General features: G+C 44.7%; 1 protein-coding gene and 1 pseudogene across 2 annotated transcripts; both read right to left on the reverse strand.

Annotated features, from left to right (window-relative positions):
* Nucleotides 1-10,015: 10,015 nt before the first annotated feature.
* Nucleotides 10,016-10,891, reverse strand: LOC132003586 (mediator of RNA polymerase II transcription subunit 20-like; annotated as a pseudogene).
* A 6,908-nt stretch (nt 10,892-17,799) lies between these two features.
* Nucleotides 17,800-23,160, reverse strand: HNRNPDL (heterogeneous nuclear ribonucleoprotein D like). Of its 2 annotated transcripts, XR_009401415.1 has the most exons (9): nt 22,387-23,160; nt 21,573-21,741; nt 21,334-21,495; nt 20,769-20,900; nt 20,320-20,434; nt 19,645-19,815; nt 19,210-19,302; nt 18,732-18,836; nt 17,800-18,059 (listed from the first exon to the last, which is right to left on the reverse strand). XR_009401415.1 is itself a non-coding variant. In XM_059385909.1 (8 exons), the coding sequence occupies exons 1-7, from the start codon at nt 22,827-22,829 to the stop codon at nt 19,232-19,234; spliced, it is 1,263 nt and encodes a 420-aa protein (XP_059241892.1). In that variant the 5' UTR covers nt 22,830-23,160; the 3' UTR covers nt 17,800-18,059; nt 19,210-19,231. The 2 variants fall into 2 exon arrangements, 1 of the variants encoding a protein (XP_059241892.1); XM_059385909.1 differs by lacking the exon at nt 18,732-18,836.
* Between the last annotated feature and the right edge of the window lie 221 nt (nt 23,161-23,381).

Raw genomic sequence — 23,381 nt, forward strand, 5'->3', positions numbered from 1 at the left:
GCTGAGATCAAGAGTCGGACACTTAACTGATCGAACAATTCAGGCGCTCCAATACGGTATTTTTTAAAAGATTTTATGTATTTATTTGACAGAGATCACAAGTAGGCAGAGAGACAGGCAGAGAGAGAGAGGGAAACAGGCTCCCCGCTGAGCAGAGAGCCCGATGCGGGGCTCGATCCCAGGACCCTGAGATCATGACCCGAGCCGAAGGCAGCGGCTTTAACCCACTGAGCCACCCAGGCGCCCCTTGGATCTCTTTATGGCTGTTACTTTCTTTTAATTTAGTCCCTTAGTGACTCCGGCTTAATTTCTGTGAATCTGCGTTGGATTCTGCTTCGTTCCATGATCACGACTAGTATCTCCTCCTGGCGTTTTGTCCTGGGTTCGTCCGGACCGATTCCCGTCACCTTTTGTCGCTTTGGACGGCGAGCCCCGTCCGCGTCCCCGTCCGCGTCCCCGTCCGCGTCCCCGTCCGCGTCCCCGTCCCCGTCCCCGTCCGCGTCCCCGTCCCCGGTGTCGCGCTGCGGCCCCTTCGCCACCGGCCCGGCGGCTCACGTGCTGACGAACCGCACAGCCCGCACGCGCCGCACCCCGCAGCGTCCCCGCGCCCCGCATCGCGCCGCGGACCCGGACCGGTGGCGTCGGGGCTCCCTCCCGCGCCTGCGCCCGTGCCTGGGATTCCCCGTTCTTTCTTCCAAGTACGTTACGGCTCCTTCTTTCCGCCGACGTCAGGCGACTTCGGACGTGCGGCCGCGCCGTCCCGCTTCCTCGGATTCGCACCTGCGTGTCGCTGTCTACGCGGGCCCGCGAACCGCCCTTCTCCGCTGCGTGTAAACGCGGAGCTCGGCGAAGGCGTGCAGGTGGACCCGGGACGCCCCGGCCTCGCGCCCGGACTCCGGAGACCCTTCTGCGGCTTGACCGCGCGTCGCTCATGTCGACAAAGCCTGCCCGATGGGATATTTAATAATTTTCTCTCCCAGCAAATAAGAGGGAGGTCAGGGGCGCCTGGGGGGCTCAGTGGGTTAAGCCTCTGCCCTCGGCTCAGGTCATGACCCAGCACCCTGGGATCGAGCCCCGCACCGGGCTCTCTGCTCTGCGGGAAGCCTGCTTCCCCCTCTCCCTCTCCCCCTGCTTCTGCACCTTCTCTCCCTGTCTCTCTCGGCCAAATAAATAAATAAATAAATAAAATCTTAAAAAAAAAAAACTTAAACACACACTGTGTTGTACCATGTAGTGCTATTTTATTGGTGGGAACTTGGCCACACATAAGTACACCTCAGTGGTGTAAACAAATGTGTTATGGTACAGCCTGACCATGATTGATTCATTTATCTGAGAGGGAGAAGGAGAGCGTGGACTGGAGGGGCACAGGGTGAGGGAGAGCGAGCTCCCAGCTGACTTTGAGCTGAGCACAGAGCCTGAAGCAAGGGCTCGATCTCACAACCCCAAGACCATGACCTGAGCCGAAATCAAGAGTTATTTGCTTAACCACCTAAGCCACCCAGGCACCCCTGAGATCGGATTTTTTTTTTAAATAAAATGCATGTCATTAATTTGACCATATGCAGTTTTAGATGAGATCATTTTTATTTTCTGTCATTCATACCAGTAATATTCATTTTGACTTTGCTAAAAGACGGATAATTTGTATTCTTTCTCAGAAAACCTGAGACAATTATGAGCCTCTTGATCATTTGGGATTCTTCCATTCTACTAGACCATCTGATTCTTGGCCAGTCTAATTTCTGCACATACATAGGTCAGTTTCGGTATGACACAACAACTCAACAACTGTCCGCACTATGGCTAGTACAAAGACAAAGAGTGGTGTATGAAAATACTTGGAATGTCCAAAATGACAGAGTCAAGGTGTCCTGCTTCAGTAACAAGATCATGAAGTAAATAATAAAATTTCCTCTGCAATTTAGGAACTAAATACCAAAAGCAGACTAAAAGAGCTTAAGTGTTACGTCTCTCTAAAACTAGGAAAAAAAAAACAAAACCCTAAAGACCACTGTTGGCACACAAAACAAAATAGAATGAATTAGCACAAAAATGTTATAAATACCACTGCAGAGTATTCAGTGTTCTTGGAGAGCACAATTATATACCTTGAGAAATGTACAAGATAGAATTACTCCAAAGGAATGAAAAATATGGTGCAGAGCTATTCATAGTTTTCTTCACAAAAACAAAATTCTGAAAACTCCAAGTGGTAACAATGACCTTCTAAAAATGGTGGAATGTTTACAAGAACATATACTTTTTATGAAGATTTATTTTTTCACAGTCAACATTCATTTACATTTCCCCACATCTACATTAACTTTCTTTCACTCCTTTTGTAACATGGGCCTTTTCTCTGGGATCAGTTATTTTCTACATTTAGTTTAAGCTTTACAATTTCCTTTAGTGAAAACTTCCTCATGGGTTAGTTTTTTTCTTAAGAAACTATCTTAATTTCATCTCAATCTTGAAAAATTTTTGGCTGACAGAATTCTTGGCCATAGTTATTCCCATTTGAACGTGTCAATCTACTGTTGACTGGCCGCCATTTTTTCCCATTCTGAAGTCAACTCTATGCCTCACTGTTGCTCCTGTGGAAACAGTACTCTCTCCCCCGTTGCTTGTTATTTTACTCTCCATTCATTAATTTTCATATTTTTAAAGGGAAATTTCAAAACATACACTAGACTAGAAATAATCATAAAATGGACTCATGTACCCATCACCCACTTAAAAAAAATTATCGGGGGACGCCTGGGTGGCTCAGTTGGTTAAGCAGCTGCCTTCGGCTCAGGTCATGATCCCAGTGTCTTGGGATCGAGTCCCACATCGGGCTCCTTGCTTGGCAGGGAACCTGCTTCTCCCTCTGCCTCTGCCTGCCTCTCTGTCTGCCTGTGCTCGCTCTCTCTCCCTCTATCCCTGACAAATAAATAAATAAAATCTTAAAAAAAAAATTAAAAAAAAATTATCGGTGTTATTCCTATCTTGTTTTTTTCTGTTGTTTTCTTCTTATGATGATACCATATACCATATCATTTTATTTTTATTTTTTTTAAGATTTTTTTTTTTATTTGACAGATATAGATCACAAGTAGGCAGAGAGGCAGGCAGAAAGAGAGGGAGGAGGAAGCAGATCCCCGCCGAGCAGAGAGCCCGATGTGGGGCTTGATCCCAGGACCCTGGGATCATGACCTGAGCCGAAGGCAGAGGCCTTACCCCACTGAGCCACCCAAGTGCCCCTACCATATCATTTTAGCATAAATATTTTTTTAAATGTATCTCTAACAGGTAAAAACTTTCTTTAAACGGTAACTACATACTATTGTGATGTCCATATTTTAATTTTCCTTAATGTGTGTGTGTGTGTGTGTGTGTGTGTTGTTGTTGTGGTTGTTGTTGTTCTGTTTGTTTTAGGGAGGGGAGGGACAGAGGGAGAGGGAAAGAGAACATCTCAAGCAGGCTCCATGCCCAGTGCGTGACCACAAAGTGGAGCTCCATCTCAAAACCCCGAGATCAAGATCTGAGCCCAAATTAGGAGTCAGATGCTTAACCGACTAAGCCACCCAGACTCCCCCTTAATGTGTTTTAAAACTGTCTTGTCATAGTGATAGTTCAAGTCTGTTTCAAATAGAACTATATCATTTGTATTGGATGGATTTGTTTTTTTTTTTAGTAACAACTTTAGAGAGATATAATTCGTATAGTTTATCATTCATACAGTTTAAAAATTCATCTCTTAAAATGTATAATTTAATGGTTTGTAATCTGTTCACAGAGTTGTGCAATCATCACCACTTGAGAACTTTTTCTTCACTCAGAAAGGAGCCCCATGCACGACAGCGGGCATTCCCTCCATCTTCTTCTGGCCCCTGAACAACTATTAGCCTATTTTTGGTCTCCAGGGATTTGCATATTTTGGACATTTCGTATAAATGGAATCATATAATATGTGACCTTGTGGGTCTAGTGACTTTCACTTACATGATGTTGTCAAGTTTCATCATGTTCAAGTTTTATCATACATCCTACATGTCAGTGCCTCATTACATTTTGTGGCCAAATAATATCCCATCATGGAGATATGCCACATTTTGTTCATCCATTCATCCTTTGATGAACATTTGGATTGTTTCCACTTTTTGGCTTTTATGAATAATGTTACTATGAACATTTAAGTACAAGTTTTTATACTTACACATTTGGATATAAATACAATTTGGGGTATAAATTTAAGAATGAAATTGATGGTGGGGCACTAGGGTAGTGCAGTCAGGTAAGCATCCGACTCTTGATTTAAGCTCAGGTCATGATCTCGGGGCTGTGAGGTTGAGGCCTGGGTCAGGCTCCACGCTCAACCTGGAGTCTGTTTGAGATTCTCTTTCTCCCTCTGCCTCTGCCCCCCCCCCCCGGCTTGTGCACACACTCTCTCTCTCTCTTTCTCTCTCACGTGCACATGGTCTCTCTCTCTCAATGAATAAATAAAATCTTTAAAAAAACAAAGAAATTGCTGGGTCATGTAGTAACTCTACATTTAACTTTTTGAGGAAATGACACATTGTTTTCCAAAGTTGTTCCTGTTTTACATTCCAACCAATAATATACAAGGGTTCTAAGTTCTCCATATTCTCATTGAAACTTGTTACTGTCTTTTCGATTTAGCTGTCCCGGTGTGTGGGAAGCAGTATCTCATTGTGGTTTTGATGTTTGCATTTCCCTAATGACTGATGATGTTCAATATCTTTTCATGTCTTTTTTGACCATTCGTATATCTTCTCTGGAGAAATGTCTATTTGGATTTTTTGCACATTTAAGAACTGAGTTATTTGTCTTTTTTCTGAGTTGCAAATGTTCTTTATATATTCTAGATAATGTGTTTTATCACCTATATGTTTTGCAATATTTCTTTCCATTCTGTGGCTTGCCTTTTCACTTAGGTGGTATAGTCCTTTGAAGCACAGAAGTTTTTAATTTAATATAAAAAGAACTATACATTATAACTAAATAAAATTCATCCTGGAAATGCAAGCTTTATGTTAATTTTGTACCCTTCAACCTTGCTGAGCTCCTTTATTACCCAATATTTTGTGGAATATTTAAGATTTTGTATATACAAGATAATGTCATCCACAAATAGAGATAGTTTTACTTATTTTTCAATCTGGATTGCTTTTGTTTTTCAATCTTGCCTAACTGGCTTGGCTAGAACCTTCAGTACAATGTTGAATGGAAGCGACAGAGTTGACATACTTGTGTAGCTCCTCATTTTAGGGAGGAAATATTCAGTCCTTTTTTTTTAAAGATTTTATTTATTTATTTGACAGACAGAGATCACAAGTAGGCAGAGAGGCAGGCTGAAAGAGAGAGAGGAAGAAGCAGGCTCCCTGCCGAGCAGAGAGCCTGATGTGGGACTCGATCCCAGGACCCTGGGATCATGACCTGAGCCGAAGGCAGCAGCTTAACCCACTGAGCCACCCAGGCGCCCCCCCCCCCAGGCATCTTTTAAAAAAGAATTATTTATTTATTTATTAGAGAGAGAGAGAGAACATGCAAATGGGGAGAGGGGTGGAGGGAGAGAGAGAGAGAGAAAGAATCCTCAAACAGACTCCCTGAGTCTGATGTGGGGCCCCATTCCAGGGCCAAAATCAAGAGCCAGCCACCGAACCAACTGAGCCACCCACATGCCCCATGGTGAGGCATGTTTTTCCTGGCTTACAGATGTGTTCCTTTCTGCTATGTTCTGGTGTAGGCTTTTTTGTATGTGTGTTTGTGTGTGTATAGGAAGAGATTGATCTCAGGTGTCTCTTCCTTTTCTTTTTTTTTTTTTTTTTTTAAGATTTTATTTATTTATTTATTTGAGACAGAGACAGAGAGAGAGAGAGAGAGAGAACACAAGCAGAGATGAGGGAAGGGCAGAGTGAAAAGCAGAAGCATACTCCCTACTGAGCAGGGAGCCTGATGCAGAACTCAATTCCAGGGCCCTGGGATCATGACCGGAGCCAAAGGAAGACGCTTAACCAACTAAACCACCTAGGAGCCCCATCTCTTTCTTTTCTTATAGGAACCAGGTATACCAGATTAGGGCCCTATCCTTATGACTTCATTTAACCCTAATTGCCTCCTTAAAGGTCCTATTTCCAAATACAGTTAGGGGTTAGGGCCTCAGTATATGAATTTTGGTGAGGGAATGCAATTTAGTCCCTAACACCTGTATTCCTAGTTGGTTGAGTATTTTGGTATTGTTGTTGTTGTTTTGTGGGTTTTTCTTTTCTTTTTAATCATGGAAGGGCATTGGATTTTGTCAGTTGCTTTTCTGCAACTATTGAAGTTATCATGTATTTTTTGTTCTTTAGTATATTAAAAAACGGCATGCTTTAAAAAATGGTATGTTATACTGGCATTGGTTTTTAGATGTTAAACCAACCTTGCATTCCTGGGAAAAATTCCTCTTGGCCATAGTGTATAATCCTTTTATATGTTGCTAGATTCTCTTTCCTAGAATTTTTTTTTGAGAGTTTGTGTGTGCCTATCCATAAGGGAAATTGATCTATACTGTTTTTGTTATATCTTTTTCAGGTTTTGATATCAGGGTAATACTGACCTCAGAATAAGTCAGAAAGTGTTCTTTCCTCTTTTGTTTTTGGAAGAGTTTATGAAGGATTGGTGTTAATTCATTTTTGGGGGGGTTGTTAATTCTTTAAACATTTTGATAAAATACATCAATGAAGTATGTGGTCCTGGGTTTTTCTTCATAGAAAGTTTTTTTTTTTTTTTAAGATTTTATTTATTTATTTGACACAGAGAGAGAAGTCACAAGGAGGTAGGGAGTGAGAGGGAAGCAGGCTCCCTACTGAGCAGAGAGCCTGATGCAGGGCTCGATCCCAGGACCCTGAGATCATGACCTGAGCCAAAGGCAGAGGCTAACCCACTGAGCCCCCCAGGCACCTCCCAATTTTTTTTTTAATTTGAAATTTTTATTTTAAAGTAATCTCTACCCCCAATGTGGGGTTTGAACTCATGACCCCAAGATCAAGGGTTGCATGCTCCTGCAACGGAGCCAGCCAAGCACCCCTCTTCATAGAAAGTTTTTAAAAATTATTAATTCAATCCATTGTTCAATTTGTCTATTTCTTCTTCTGTAGTTTCACAGTAGTTCTTATCTTTCTAGGAATTTGTTCATTTCACCTAGATATCTAATTTGTTGGCATACAATTGTCCATTGTATCCCCTTAAAGGGAAGTTACAACATCATAAAGCCCTCTTTTCTGAGATTCAGTTATCTTTTAAAAAAATGCACCTTGTTTGTTGCAAGACATTATTTTCAGAATTCTAGAGAAGTGGACTTTGATGTTTTTTTGCCACCGTTCTCATTGTTTTAATGGTGAAGTGAAATTTTGGATGCCCTCACTCTGCTGTTCTGGAAGTGCTTCTGACTAGATATTCTGTTGAATATCTACTCATATATGTGTTTAGGTAAAAATGAATTTAATAATGTCTATTTTAGTAACTTACACCCTCCAGGAGAGCTGGAAAGCCACATTTGGGAACTCTCATCTAGCAATAATTTCCAAATCACACCCCAAAACTGGCTCCAGAAAGATGCTTCCGTTTCTGCTGCTGCTCCTGCTGTACGCCGACCCTGCTGCTTCCAACACTGGCCTTATCCACGCTAGAAACTGGACGCAGCTGCTAGAACCTTAGTAGCTCAATTAAGGAAGCACCTGCCACCGTGGTTAAGAAAGGTGGCTGTCTTAACACCGACTCCACTAAATCAATTTGATGTACTAGTTCCTGTCTCCAAGTCTAATGTAGGAGAATTCTGATGGACAGGCCTCATGTCAATGCTCTGGCTCTAACAGAGCCGAAGGCAGCAGCTTCTCCAGACAAGGGAAGGCTGTCTCCATGCTCCATATAACACATACAGTGTCATAATTTAGGCAAAATGATTTCTACCTTAAATGCTCGCTTGCCATGATGAATTTTGCTTTTCCGTAATTCCTCTTTACTCTTAGAACCACCTCACGTCACACTTTTTTTCACGTTGTTTATTTGTTGAAGAAGAAATGGAACATTCTAATTGTCAAGTTCCCCATATTCTAGATTTGAATGGTTGCATTCTTAAAAGGTTTATTTATTTATTTGAGAGAGAGAGCACGAATCAGGGGAGAGAATCTCAAGTAGACTCCTCAATGAGCATGGAGCCTGACATAGGGCTTGATCCCGTGACCCTGAGATCATGACTTGAGCCAAAGTCAAGAGCCGGCTGCTCAACAACCTGAGCCACCCAGGTGCCCCAGGAAGGTTGCGTTCTCCTGGTAGTTTAACATGTGCCTCTGTTTTTTGTATTTCCTGCTTCCTGGTAGTTGGATCTAGATTTAGCTACTTTGAAGGTTTTTCTCTTTTTTTTAAGATTGATGCATTTTGTTGTATGTAAATGACATCTAAGATGCACCGCCATTTAAAAAAGCAAAAACAAAACAAAGAAACAAAAAAGCCAAGGGAAAAGGAGAACAAAACATGCAGATGGCAGGTCCTGTAGTTAGAAAATTAGATGGAGCTTCCTGCCAGGGAAACCCTCCTACCACCTGATTCCGCGGCACAGGCTTTAGATCTAAAAGTAATTTCTCTTAGGTGCCTTCGATGAGGGCTGGTCTCCTTGAGGACAGCTCCGTAGTGTGTCCATTAACATGTTTCCTAAGACCATCCCTGACCGTATACACCAACGTTAGCCCTACGGAGCGTGTCTGCAGCGGGAGCAGAGAGGGCAGGTCAAACAAGCGGCTTGGAGGCTCCGATGAGAGGACAGAGCTGGGGGAACCATGAGCCCTTAGGCGAGGGTTGCGCAATTGATGGCCCAGTGCCACTGAGCCCCCGAAACTCACAAGTGGCTCTGGCACCAGCCCACGTGCGTGCAGACAGATGGCTGCATTACCGGCGCGCTCTGCAGAGAGCCACTGAGAGCCACCGAGGGACCTCCTGGGCACATCTGTTGAGGTCCGCATAGCAGAGGCCCCCGACTGGGCCCCCCCATCCACTCTCCCCTTCATCGTTTAGTTACAGGAGCCTCTGAGTTCTGACTAAACGCACGGCCACTCAAGGAAGAGGCTCTACGTCCCAGCATCCCTTTCCGCCGAGTGGGGCCACACCGATGCGAGGGACACCAGCAGCCACACCCATGGGAGGGAATCCAGGTCATATCCTTTGAAAAGAAACAGCTTTGTTTGCTTTCGCTGGTGTATTGTAGACCCGGAGCTGACCTTGTGGGCAAGGTCAACACCCCAGGGTTGGCTGGACAACAAGATAGAAGGAAACCGAGGTCCTGGTGACCTCGTACAGGTAAATCTGCCCCAGCCCATGTGACCCCCCGGACGCAGTCACCGCAGAGCCCAGAAGATGGAAGCGTCAACGTCGAAGGGCCACGGCGCTTCAGGTTCTCTTTGTTTCAGCAGGAGAACCTCATGCCTGGCAGAACGGAAGGACTCGGGAGGGAGACTCCAGAGGACTTCCCCGGCCCCCTCGAAAAGTCAATTCACAGGTCACTTCGGTGAGAAGGTCAGAAACAGTGGGCGTTTCGCCAAGTTAGGCCTCCTGCTGCTTCCCTGGGAGAGGCCTGGCTGCATTCCCAGAGCAGAGGAAGGAGACGTTTGCACAGCCCAGCCCAGGGCATCCACTGCGGACCTCGGCCGAATCCTCAGTAACTGGAGATCCAGACGGCTCCCCACCAGCACTAGGCCTGGACGGGCCTGTCCTGCCTCTTCCCCAAAGCAGGAAAGCTCTGCACTTCTGCACTCGTCGTGGTTACCTCCGAGAACAGGCCGGGTCCAGTAAGGCGTAGAGTGGGACAGCTGCTGGGGGGCTGTGTGCGGGTCAGTGGAGGGGAGTTCGGATCCCCAGAACGAAAGCCACAGCTGGGAAGAGGGACAGGAAGCCTCCAAGTCTGTCCTGCTTCTCTGGGGTCCAGAGGCCTCAGCGTGCAGCCCCTGTTCCTCCTATGCTGCCCCGGTGACCGAGCTCAGGTGGGCAGCGGCCACCACCGATGAATCCCAGCCACCGGCACCTGCAGCAGCTTGCGAATTGTGTCGAAGAGCTCCAAGTGCCGGACCGTGGTAACTGCTAGGCCATAGTTGGCATCGCTGTACCCAGACACTGTTCCCTGGAGCGTGGCTGCCTAGAAAACTCTGTAGGACCCAGAGCAGCGAGATCCAAGGCTGCTACAGACTGCACAGGGGCCAGGCTCCACTGCTGTGAAGACACCCTGGGCACTGGGCCCCACGGGGACTGTGTCTTCCTTCACTAGAAGGTCACGGGACTGGTAACGGGCACTCTGGCTCTCCATCCTGCTGGCCTTGCAGCCTGGAAGAAACCCTTGAGCTTCACCATGAGCTCATCGAAGTTGGCGCTGGCAGTGGGGCAATGGCCCTTCTCAAAGGGTACCCTGAGTCGTGCAACATGTCCACGGCTTCCCGGCCTGACCTTGGGTGCCAAGAATAGAGGCAGCTGTGTGGTGGGTCTCACAATCCACAAAAAATGTTCCTTGCTTCGCTGCCGCGAGCATCATCTCCCAGTTTCCGGCAAGGAGCTCCACGGTCTGCTGGACACTCCTGCTCTCAGCCACAGACGTCTGGGACACACAGGTGGCTCCCGCGGTTCTGAGTTGGAGGGTGGCAGGTCCGAGCTGCTGAATCACAATATTCTCCGGCTGCCCACCCTAAGTGAAGCCTCCGAATGCAAGGTTCTGTCGAGAAGGTTTTCCTCTTTGTTGTGAAACATTTTAGTTTCACCAAGTTGTATCTCTGTACAGATTTCTTGATATTCTTCAAACTCACAATTTGTTGGTATACCGAATCTGTAGATTGCATCTCATCACTTCTAGGAAAATTCCAGCCATTTTCTCTTCATATATTGCCTCATTCTGTCTCTTTTACTTTTTGGGGGGTGCCCAAAAGGAAAGGCCAAAGGCACCTCTGCCATCCCTCCCCGGTGTGCCGTACTCACCTTCCCAGTGGGCTCCTCTGGAAAACTCTTGATTCTTCATCTAAAACTCCAATCAAACATGTTATACACCTACTGGAACTTTTATGTCACTGGTTCTCCATGACAGTTCTCATGTTTTTGTTTTTCCATGTTAAATTTTGGAAAGTATCTTCTCATTTATCCTTCAGTTTACTAATTCTTGTATCTACTCCATTTTTAGACCCATCCATCTTTAGTTTTTAATTTCATTTATTGTTTTATTTGTATAAGTTCTGTTTGATTCTTTATCAGATCTGTTGTGTTGCTTTAAGTTTCCTCTTCCCTGAGATATTTTCAAGCTTGTATTTTATTTCAACGCAGTAAGCAAGGAGACCTGTTATCTTCTGGATTTGTTCATTGCGTTGATTCTGCTCATGGTGGATTTTATTATGTACTGGTCATTATGTTTGAAAAAACCTTCGTGGAAACCATCAGAAATCTAGGACAAAGAAATGATTTTCATTTCCTTTTTCCAAGCATTTGAGGCCCTTTACCTTACTAGATCTTTTTTTTTCCTTTTTTTTTTTTTTTTTTAAGATTTTATTTATTTATTTGACAGACTGAGATCACAAGTAGGCAGAGAGGCAGGCAGACAGAGAGGAGGAAGCAGTCTTCCCGCTGAGCAGAGAGCCCGATGCGGGGCTGGATCCCTGAACGCTAGGATCATGACCTGAGCCGAAGGCAGAGGCTAAACCACTGAGCCACCCAGGGGCCCCTTACGAGAACTATCTTAGTCTAAATTCTGGGATTAAGATTCCCTTAACTACATTGGTGAGGGAACTGGGTTCTCAGGTCTTTTGGAAACTCTTAGTTTAATGGAGTAATTGGGGTATCAGCGTCTACACTTGGGGGTGGCCTACGCTTTTGACTTCGTTTTCTTTGTCTGGTAAGGCCATCAAACCCAACTGTAAATGCCAGGCGTACTTCTCTAGGTTTTGACCTCCTCTAGATTTTAGCCAGGTGAATTTTTCATTATATTTTTAGCTCGTTCAATCCTTTTAAGAAGACTTAAAAATCCTTTTCATCCTGCTTATGTTCAGAAGCATTAATTTGAATTACTTAGGCCATAGTTGCTGAAAACGGAAGCAAGTATTAAATACTTTTTGAACAAATGTCTAATGAAAATTGTATCTCATGTAGATGTATACCTGAGTACATGTTCTTACCCTATTATGAAGAATAGGCTAATGCCTGGAAATGTGAATTATGTACTGCTAAATAAGAACACAGTATCATCTTAGCATGTTATGGATAATTTAAGAACTGACATCTTACCTAAGACGTTCTCTTTCCTCATGGCAACAAATGGAGTTAATAAACTGTGACCATTGTTCTTAACCAAGTTATACCAAGAATTTGCATACCTTTCCTGGAATTATCAAGAGAACAGTAATTAATGCCTATGTATTTCCTGGCTAAGTGTGTGCTTGATTGTTTCTGTTAGAGGCAGAGGAGTAAAATCTGCCCCCCTGGTGTCCTTAACGAAGTAAGAGGATGATTTCGAGGGCAAATATCTATAAACAGAATCGAAAATGATTCAGATTAAACAACACTTGCCTGGTAGTACTGTGGATCTTGGTTACGGGCCAGTGGCAAATCTCTCTACCTGCCCCTAACACCAAGACCCTCCTCTCTTGGGGGTTCAAGATGAAAGAAAGAAAAAAAAGGAAGAAAGAAAGAGAGAGGGGGGAGGGAGGGAGAGAAAGATGAAGGAAGAAAAGGAAAGAGAGAGGAAGGACGGACGGACGGATCCCACGGTCAGCAGAGAGTGGCAGTGAGGTGATGTTCCTGAATTTGTCATTGTGTTACGAAGGGGAATGGAAGAAAATTAAATATCCTTTCGATGTCTACATCTTAGTGTCCTAAAACATCATGCGAATAGCAATTAAAATAACTTTAAAAGAATAAGGAAGACCTAGACCAGGGTGAGTTTTTCTTCGTTTTGACAGTCTCTAAGGTCTAGTTTAGTTACATGGAATGTGACTAAAGAACAAATGTATGACAAACAGAAGTCTATGTTTAAAATGAGATCAGAGGTATAATTTAGAGGCCTTTTTGTTCTGAAGTCCTTCAAAGCATGATTTTTAAAAATTTGAACTGGGGTGCCTGGGGGCTTAGCCATTCAAGTTCTGTCTGCCTTCAGCTCAGGGGCCAGGATCGAGCCCCATACTGAACCACTTCGGACTCCCTGCTCACTGGGGGAGCCCGCTTCTCCCTCTCTCTGCCACTTTCCCCGCTTGTGCTCTCTAGCTGTCAAATAAGTAAATCTTTAAAAAATTAAAGAAAAACTTGAATTGTATCCATACTACATTTTAAGTAGTATGGATAACTACTTTATACTTATAGTTTAGTACGGATAACTGTAACTATAGTTATTTGAAGTATTTTAAAATAACTTTTCTCTAGAATATGAAATGTACTTAAAAATACATTTTGTTGGGGCGCCTGGGTGGCTCAGTGGGTTAAGACGCTGCCTTCGGCTCAGGTCATGATCTCAGGGTCCTGGGATCGAGCCCCGCATCGGGCTCTCTGCTCAGTGGGGAGCCTGCTTCCTCCTCTCTCTCTCTGCCTGCCTCTCTGCCTGCTTGTGATCTCTGTCAAATAAATAAATAAATAAAATCTTTAAAAAAAAAATACATTTTGTTTCTCCTTATTTTCAATAATGTGGTAGGTATAGTGCTAAAGTCCTAGAAAGTAGTAATAAAAATTCTTAAGACTTATTTTCAATATTTTAAAAGTCTGATAGAAATATTTTTAAAGGGACGCCTGGGTGGCTCAGTTGGTTAAGCAGCTGCCTTCGGCTCAGGTCATGATCCCAGCGTCCTGGGATCGAGTCCCACATCGGGCTCCTTGCTCGGCAAGGAGCCTGCTTCTCCCTCTGCCTGCCATTCTGTCTGCCTATGCTCGCTCTCTCTCCCCCTCTCTCTCTGATACATAAATAAAATCTTAAAAAAAATATATATATACATATTTATATTTATTTATTTATTTAAAAACCTGGACAAGCTAATGAAGATTCTTTGGTTTTAGCTGGCATTGAAATTGGTGATATGATGCCAATTATCATACTGTGGGAAATTCCAATCGACAGCTGATGTCTTTTTAAGATTTTAAATGATCTCTATACCCGACGTGGAGCTCGAACTTAGAATCCCGAGATGAAGGTTGTTCTACTGACGGAGCCAGCCAGATGCCCTATGTGGAATTTTAATAGAAGCACCCAGGGTCCCTGGGTGGCTCAGTGGGTTAAGGCCTCTACCTTCAGCTCAGGTCATGATCTCAGGGTCCTGCATTGGGCTCTCTGCTTGGCGGGGAGCCTGCTTCCTCCTCTCTCTGCTTGCCTCTCTGCCTACTTATGATTTCTGTCAAATAAATAAATAAAATCTTAAAAGAAAAAAAAAAAGGAAGCATGATTACACAGTGAGCAATGTAGTTGATAAATACACAGCCATTCAAAACACAATCCGGGGGAGCCTGTGTGGCGCCGTCAGTTAGGCATCCAACTCTTGATTTTGGCTCAGGTCATGATCTTAGGATTGTGAGATCAGTCCCACACTGGGCTCTGGGCTGGGCGTGGTGCCTGCTTGAGATTTATCTCCCCGACCTTCCCCTGTGCTCTCTCAACAAAACAAACCCCAATAATAAACAAAATGAAAACAACAACAACAACAAAAACCCCCCGAGTCTGTGAAAGAATGTAGTTAAAGTGTGTCCTGGTAATGCTAAGTTGGAACTACCCTAAAATCCCACTTAGCCCCCACTGTCACCTTTGTGCAACCTCATCAAGGGTAGCAGATTCAATAAACTTTAGTCCATTACCATTAAAGCCAACAAACCTCAAGAGCCTTTTAAACTAGATGGTTTTCAAAGATAATTTCTCTGAATGCTATACTTGGAATATATATAAACATGCATCTTTTGGGAGGTCAAAATTCATTTTGGGTTAGATTCTCAAGATATAACCACTACAGTAGCATAAGGAAACTTGTCTACAAAGTGTTTCTCATTTGTGTTGGTCTTTGATAAACTCAAACTCTAAAGCATTGTTATTTGAAATTTCTACATTTTAAATAACAAATCAGAGTATACCGAATATCTTTTTTCAAACTACAACTCAGTCCCAGCACCCTGAGATGGATATACCTCCACCAAAATGGGGGTATATCTTTTTTTTTTTTTTTTTTAAAGAGTTTTCAAAAGTCATCTCTGTACCCAGTATGGGGCTCAAACTTAAAACAGAGATCAAGACACATGCTCCACTAAGCCAACCAGGTGCCTGAGGGGTAAACCTCTTAAATATTTGATACTCAAATAAAACCAGATTAAGCTACCACTTAAACATAGATCAAGTTTTCAGAATGCACTTTATGTGTAATTTCAGGAAAGCACTATGCTCTACCCTAGTTTATAAGAAGCAGTGGTTGAGAAGTCAAAGGTGAATTTTTATTTCTTGCCATTCAACCAAAATCCATTGAAATTCCACATCAAATTAAACTATTTCAAGACAAAAATACAAAACCCCAACTAACCCTAAAACCCGTATTTTTATGACAGTACTTTTGAATGACTTCATAGAAAAGGTAACAGAAAAATTGCAGTACACCTGCAGTGTCCTTGAATCACTTTTAATCACTGAAACTTAGCATCCTGTGGTTCACATCCTATCAGAAAATCTTCGTAAAGGGTAGTGATGAAATTTTCAGATATTAAAAATTAAGTACTAAAATTTACAATTAGCAAGAAACCAGTCCCTGTCACCATTCTGAAAGCTGCATCAGGGAATGGAATAAGAGCTCCACTTATCCATGTTAGTATCCCAACAGACATCTTAATAATCTTATAAACAGAACCATGAGACCACAGAATACTGGTGAAAGTAATAAAGTTTCTATTAGGATGAGGACTACCACACAGAACTCAGTCAAAACCATTCAGGAAGCACATTTAACAAGAACACAGGCTACTTATGTTTGTGTCTTAAGGACCTCAGAATTTCCACCCTCACACCTTTGTCAAATTACTTAGTTCTAAATACTTGGATGACACCCTGATAACTTTATTGTTCAACCAAATGAAGTCCTATGGCTTAGCCTTGCTATATTTAAAATTTACATCAGTCGGCATCCATAGAGCCTAAAATCTGAATTTATAGAATCTAAAGCCCCTTGGGGGAAAAAAAAAACCCCAAACGCATTTTTACTCAGTTCTTTGTAATTCTCAATCATCTACAGATGTAGTGTATTTCTTCAAAGTCATATATATATCAAGACTTGATTGAAAAGTTTGGATTTTGTTTAAAAAGCCTTTATTCATTTTTGATCAGGGAAAGGACAATCTCCATGTCAACTTCTCACCTAACCATAAATTTGAACAGGATTCACTGCCCTCCAGACACTGCAGCTACAGACTTTGACAACATTAACTTAAGATCAAAACCTTCCTCCTTCCCTAACGTTGCATGTTGATATAATGAACAGTCCCTTGCAATAACCCAACATTGGTACTTGGCCTAGGTTCAAGGTCAAATAGCAAAACAGGATGCAAAAGGAGGCCAAGTGCATTGTAACTTGATAGCCAGCAAGTACAAACATCATTGAACAGAGAAAAGTTGCAGGCACCAAATGAAACAAAAAGCAGGTTCATCAGCATAAAAAATTAACATCTGGTTGAAGGTGAGGTCAACTACTACGCATTTGAATACGTATGCCAATCCTAGAGCTTAATGTGGAACCACAGAAAACAAAAGTTAAAATCCTTAAATCCAACTACACTGAATGTTAAAATTCAAAACTTGGGTTTACCCAGGAAATTATCCCAAATCTAGGGCTAAAACTGCTTCTTGATGTACCAGGAAGATGTCTTAATGACTCAGTCACTTAGACTTGCATTGACATACATAAAACTTAAAGTGTACTTTCTCCTACTACTCCTTCCTATATCTGAATTTGGGTATGCTTAACTACTCGGCTCATGCACTAATGCATTAAAAATGATGAAATCTACTACCATGACTTTTTCTAAGAACTCACACCACATTAACAGTTAACACCCAATATAGCTTCCTAAAAATGCCCCAATAGAAAACATTTTGTTCAGTTTGGTGCTTGCTTTGACAATACCAGAATACAACTGTATTTCCTCAGCCACTACTACGTCAAATACCTCAATCTCACATTTGCTCAAATTTTAACCACCTATCTGACAAAATGCTTGTTAAAATTTGTTTTTGATACTCTTAAACTGTAGCTTCTACATACAGTTTAACAGGGCCTTTTGCCTGGGTACATCTGGACATTTTAATCAAGAAAACAAAGTCAGGGTATTATGATTAGCCGAAGCTCTAACAGACCACACTGATCCTGATTTAGCAGATCTCTAATGGCTTCCCAGAGACAGAAACAAAGCACCATCTTTTCTATTCATGAAAGGAGCTACCAACATGCTTTGTGCCAAAAAGGTGCACTTTACCAAGACACAGTCCAAAAACATTCATGGTCTGCTAGAAAACCTCCACTACTGACAACCCTATGACAAGGCCTCCAGATACACAAAGAACATTAAAGGTGTGGTAGAAATCTCTTTTAGCAGGGAAATGAAGCCTTAGCGGATAGTATACATCTAACAAAAATGGGTAACAGGGGGACACTGTAGCTGGCTATTCATAAAGGACCACAGTTTCTCCCTATGGACCAATACTCCCTACAAAATAAACTGTGCCTTAATTATTGCTTATTTTAAATTACACTTTTACAGAGCTATTTAGTACCTGACGCAGAAAAACAATCACATAAGGAAGCATTTATTTGAGGTTTAACATGAAATCATACAAATAAAATTTGTATAAACACAAATCCACATCGAGTCATAACACAGATAGCAAAAGACAAAGTAAAAACAAAGAAAACTAATTGGCGGCTATATACAGTTGGACACAGTTGTGTCTTGTACACTAGAAAGTCTTTTACAAAATAATCATCTTAGATCAACAGAAGACCAATCTTCAATGTCGTTCTGCAAGATGGGTTAACTTTAGCAATTTCCTCCTAAAAACAAAAACAAAATAGCAATTAGATTTGTGCAACTCTGAAAGCTTTCAAAGGTCCACTTTCATGAATTGTTTTAAGTCCTCAATTTATTCTTTTCTTCAATAATTAAAGATCACATGCATACTCAATTGCAAAATGTAATTTGGGTCATTAATAAATTCACCCTGGAGTTCCCAAACGATAGGTAACTTAGTTAAGGAATTGGGGAATGCAATCTTCCCATTTCACAGGTTAAACTGTGCTAGATTAAGGTCTACTAGAAGGATCTCTAGTAAGCCAAAAATCCCTCTTACAAAAGTTAATTTCTAGTAAGCTTTTATATTTTAAGAAAACAAATTGCTTTGTGCATATGATCTTTAATTTATATCCCAGATTTTAAAGTTCTTGTTTTGGTTTGTAGATTTCACTATTAGCTATAAAAAGAAAAAGCAAGCATTAAATCTTAAAGAATGAACACTTAAAATGAGGCTCCACAATTGAAATACAACACTAAACAGAAGACCAAAATGATTAAGCTGTAAAAAGGCATTTATGTACTTTAACTCCTGTAAAAAACCATTTAAGTTAAGTTTAGACACTTAATCTTCAAAAAGATTAAAAAAGAAGCCAAAGTCTGAAGTTTTCCACTTTAATCTTTACGCTGGTACATGAAGTTGGAAGAGACCATACCACAGGACAGCGTTTTCTGGTGTATGCCTTGCGCTCTGCCCGCAACGTGCGACCCCCAGAGATAGACGTGGTCAGGGTGACACACGGCCTGCAATGAAGTTCCCGCTGGCGGGTACAAACAAGGTATAATGTCAGAGTTAGAAGACAACATTCTTGTTTTCCTTAAGTTGTACCCATTTCAGTACTTTACCTGTTAATAGTTCTAAAAAAGTTTAATTATTCCTCTAGACCACCTGGTACACAAAGCAAACAGAAAAACTCTTAAGTTTTTCTGTAATACTAAAGAAAGTGAGATAAGACTTTAAAGTTAAAGATCTATAGACACTTTAGGCAAAACGGGCTCATAAAGCAATTAAAAAGTTAACAATTTAGTAAAAACAGACTACATAATATTTTGTTTTTACTTATTTTTCATTTGTCTATTGATCTTTAAATTAAATTAGACATTTCCACTGGCTTCTTGTACTCTTACACACACCTGTTTTCTCCAATGTCCTCCTTTAGTATGGCTGGTAATTGTTTTGGTGATTGCCACCCCCTCGAGATGCCTTGCCGTAAGTGCTCTGTTGGCCTATTTTGAAAACACAAAAAAATTCTATTAAGATATAGTTTTCTACAAAATGGTTTCGTTATAAATACTTTAGAGACATGTACAACTCTGCATGCCAAATGTTAAAATACCAGGTATCTTAAATAGCCATTATAAACTAGTCATATATCACATATTCTACAACATTTATAACCAAAGTTTTTACATTAATATAATTACCCGATGACCACCAAATGCCTAAAAACTTAACTCCAAACACTTCAAGAATGGAAAACCCACACACAAACAATTTCAGAACAGGACTGTACTGTAACATGGAATTTTAATACCACTGGTTTATGAAATTAAGTTAAATATTCTTACCACTGTAGTCTGCATATCCCTGTCCATATCCATAGTTCCCATAGTTATACCCAGTATAATCATAGCCGCCATAGCCACTATAGTTTTGATCACCACCATAGGCACTATTGTAATTTCCATATCCTTGATCATAATAGTTATTAAATCCTTGGTTCCAGTTTTGGCCCTGACCTGAAACAATGCACAATGATTGTTAGATAACAACTTCTGACCCCCAATCCTACCACAAAATGTTGTATTCCTGTCCCTCACGCTGAAAATCTGAAACAGGTGAACGGACATCTATATAATTATCTGACTGAGAAAATTACTCCAGTTGTCATAAAAGGGGACAGAAAGTCCAACTGTGTCAATTACCAAGCTTCCTAAATGTAACCAAAAAATCAGAACAAAGGTGAAGACAGGAAGGCTGTTTGGTTTTAAAACAAGGACTCCCGCCCCCAAAACCTAGCATGCCATGGTCTTATCACGTAATCCTAACTACATTAAACTGGTATTACTTTCCCATTAAAAGTGGCCATGCTTGGAAGACAGGAAACCAGTGAACTAACAAATACCCACTCATTAACTTGAGCATTTTATGCTGAAAATCTGCTTTATTTTCTCCTGGGCTTTTTTCTAGTGAGCAGTTTACAGCTTAAACCATGGAGTCACTTTGAAAGAATTAAGCCTCACCTCGTCCACGACCCCTAGTGCCACCTCGTCCACCAGCTGCAGCACCTCTTCCTCCTTTTTGTTGCTGCTGTTGCTGCCTGTATACCTCTTTGGGTTGTGCAACTTTGATTTCACACTGTAAACACATGAGAAATTTCTTTTACTGTAATGTCAAGCCATTTTATTCTTCTCAAAACAAATTAAAAAATCTCCCTAAACAAAACAAAAAACCACCTTCGCAATTTTCATTTCAGGTGCCTGAGTGGCTCAGTGGGTTAAGCCTCTGCCTCCTCTGCCTTCGGGGCTCAGGTCATCATCTCAGGATCCTGGGATTGAGCCCCACATTCAGGGAGCCTGCTTCCCCCTCCCCCTGTGCCTACTTGTGATCTAATAAACAAACAAAATCTTAAAAACAAAAACACCCCCCCCAAAACCAAAAACTTCATTTAATAGAAGGAAAATGGTTTTACCTTCCCAGAACCGATTTGATGATATCTGCTTTCTAATAATTTCTTTACTGGCTCTTCATCTGTGTATGTGATAAAACAAAATCCTCTTCTTTCATTTGTTTTTGTATCCATGGGAAGTTCAATATTTTCAATCTGAAACCCAGAAGCACACTCCAGATCATCCACCAATGATAACAGCTAACGCCCAAATCTTCAAGCTTCAACAGAACATACTGCAAGTTCCTCTGGTCAGAACACTTTCGCATAGAAACTCGTATTTTATGATCAACATCGCAACACAAAAATTCATCTGTGAAGCGTTCCGAGGGGAGCGGAACTTGTTCAGCATCGTTCTGTACCCAACAGATGCCACTGGTCGGTAAGTCCAAACCCTGACCACCCCAAAGCACCTGTGTTTTGACCAAAATAAAGATGCTGGTTTCCATCCCAGCACAGAGAAGAACAGCGATTAAGGTGCAGTGAGCAGAGGGCCCGAGCGGCGAAGTTCACCCCTCCCCCACCGGACTAATCCATGCGTTGACAGCTGGGGACTCAGGGTACATGCACACAGAACCACACAGCGCACCTCTCCAAAGGCTCCAAAATATTCTTTAATTTGTTCTTCCGAAGTATCTGGGCTCAATCCACCCACAAACACCTTTTTGGGCGGTTCTTTCCCTTTTAGAGCTTTGGCCCTTTTGGGGTCTATCAACTTGCCATCCAGTTTGTGTTCCTTGAGCTCCAGCACCTAGAAGACAAGCGTTTTCAGTGCCCGGCGCGGCCCGACGCCCGGCGCCCCGCAGCCGCGCAGGGCAGCGCTCCCACCTTGTCGACACTAGCCGCGTCTTTGAAAAGCACGAATCCGAATCCTCTGGATCTTCCGGTCACCGGGTCCGTCTTAATCGTGCAGTCCACCACTTCCCCAAACCGGGACAGATACTCGGTCAGGTCTTTCTTGCTCGTATCCCAGCTCAAGCCTCCAATAAACATTTTCCTGGGAACCAAGTTATTAAAAGGGAAAAAGCTCAGCCGCGCCCCGAGGGTGCTTCCGTCCGCACGACAGAGCGGGGTCGCTCCACCGTGTCCTCCACAACTCAGCCCGCGGACCCCCGAGCCCCAGCGCGGCGGACACCGCGGCCGGTCACCGGCCGCCGGACACGGAGTCCAACCGCGGCGAGCCGCTCCGCGCTGCTCGCGTCTCCGGCGGCCCCGACCGGTCCCTCGGCCCGCGGCCGTCCAGGCTCCGGTCCGACCCGAGGCACCCGCCACACGGCGCCGACAGCGCGCGGGGGCCGCGGCACAGACACAATGAGAAGGCGGGCGGCGGCGGCGGCGGCGGCGGCGGCGAGCGGCGCGGCCGGGCCGCCCCTCCCCCTCGGGCCCCACGCGGCGCCTGCGCACTCGGGCCCGGCCGCGCCGCCGCCCGCCTCCTCCAACTCCCCGCCCTTCCCCCACCTTCCGCGGGCCTCCCGGGTCACCCCCTCCGTCTCCTACTTTCCTCTTCCCTTCAGGCCGCCGGGGCCCGGCGGGCACGCGGGGAATCGACTCGGGGCAGGAGCCGGGGCAGCGCGCGGCTCCCGAGGGGCGGAGGGCGCGTGCGGCGCGCTGGGGGAGGGGCGAGAGGGGAAGCGTGCGGTACCCGTCATCCTGCTGGTTCTTGCTCGCGTTGATCTTGGATCCCTCTGCGAACTCCTCGATGTTGCTGTACTCGCTCACGTCCTCCATGGCGGCGGCGCTGTCGGCCGGGCGGTGCTGGCGCGCAGTCCGGGTCGCGGCGGCAGCGGCGGCGGAGCGTTGTATGGAGCTGGATTTAAAATGGCGGCGGAAGAGATCCGGGCGCCGCCTGCGCCCTCCCTTTATAGCCGCCCCGCCCGCCAATCGCGAGGGCGGCTGCGCGGTGACGTGGCGCTGGGCCCGGCGCGCCCCCTGCCGGGCGGAGCTGGCGGCGAGCGAAGGGAGGAGCGGGGCGAGCTGCCGCGGCGCCCGCGGCCGCCAATGGGAGAGGCTGCGGGAGGCTAAAGTAGCGGGAGCGGAGGGGAACAATGGCGGCGGCACATGGGAGAGCCGGGGCGGGACCTCCATCGCGGCCCTCCCGCTGAGGAGCGAGGTCGCGGGCGAGGGCGCGCGGGCCTAAGACGAGAGGAGCGTCGGCGGAGGAACGGCGGCGGGGCGACGAGTCCTGGGCCGGGAGTCCGAGCGGCGCCGTCGCAGGGCCCCAGGCCCGCTGGTCCCGGCGGCCTGGGTCTCCGGCGTCCTCCGGCCGCTCCCGCGCGCAGCCGTCCGCCCCGCCTTTTTCCAGGGCCCTCGGCGCCCGCGTGCGGACGGCTGCGGGGCGGCCGCCGCTGTCGGTTAGCACCGCGGCCGGGAAGCTCCCGGAAAAAGGCGGACTGCGCCGGGCGCCGGCGGCCGAGCCCGCGAGCGCGCCCCCCGCCCGCCCCGCCGCGCGCCCCCCGCCGCGCGCACGCGTGTTTTGTCCTCCAGCCGGCTGGAACCGGCCCGGCAGCGGGCGGGCGCGCGGGGCCCCTCCGGACCGCGGCGCGGCGGCCTCTTCCGCTACCGCCGCAGGCGCGCGGGCCGGGGAGGCGCGGCGGGGCCCCCTGCGCGCGGCCGGAGCCGGGGCGGACGCAGCACGGC

The sequence above is a fragment of the Mustela nigripes genome, chromosome 1 (assembly GCF_022355385.1).
Source record: "Mustela nigripes isolate SB6536 chromosome 1, MUSNIG.SB6536, whole genome shotgun sequence".
Lineage (NCBI taxonomy): Eukaryota > Metazoa > Chordata > Mammalia > Carnivora > Mustelidae > Mustela > Mustela nigripes.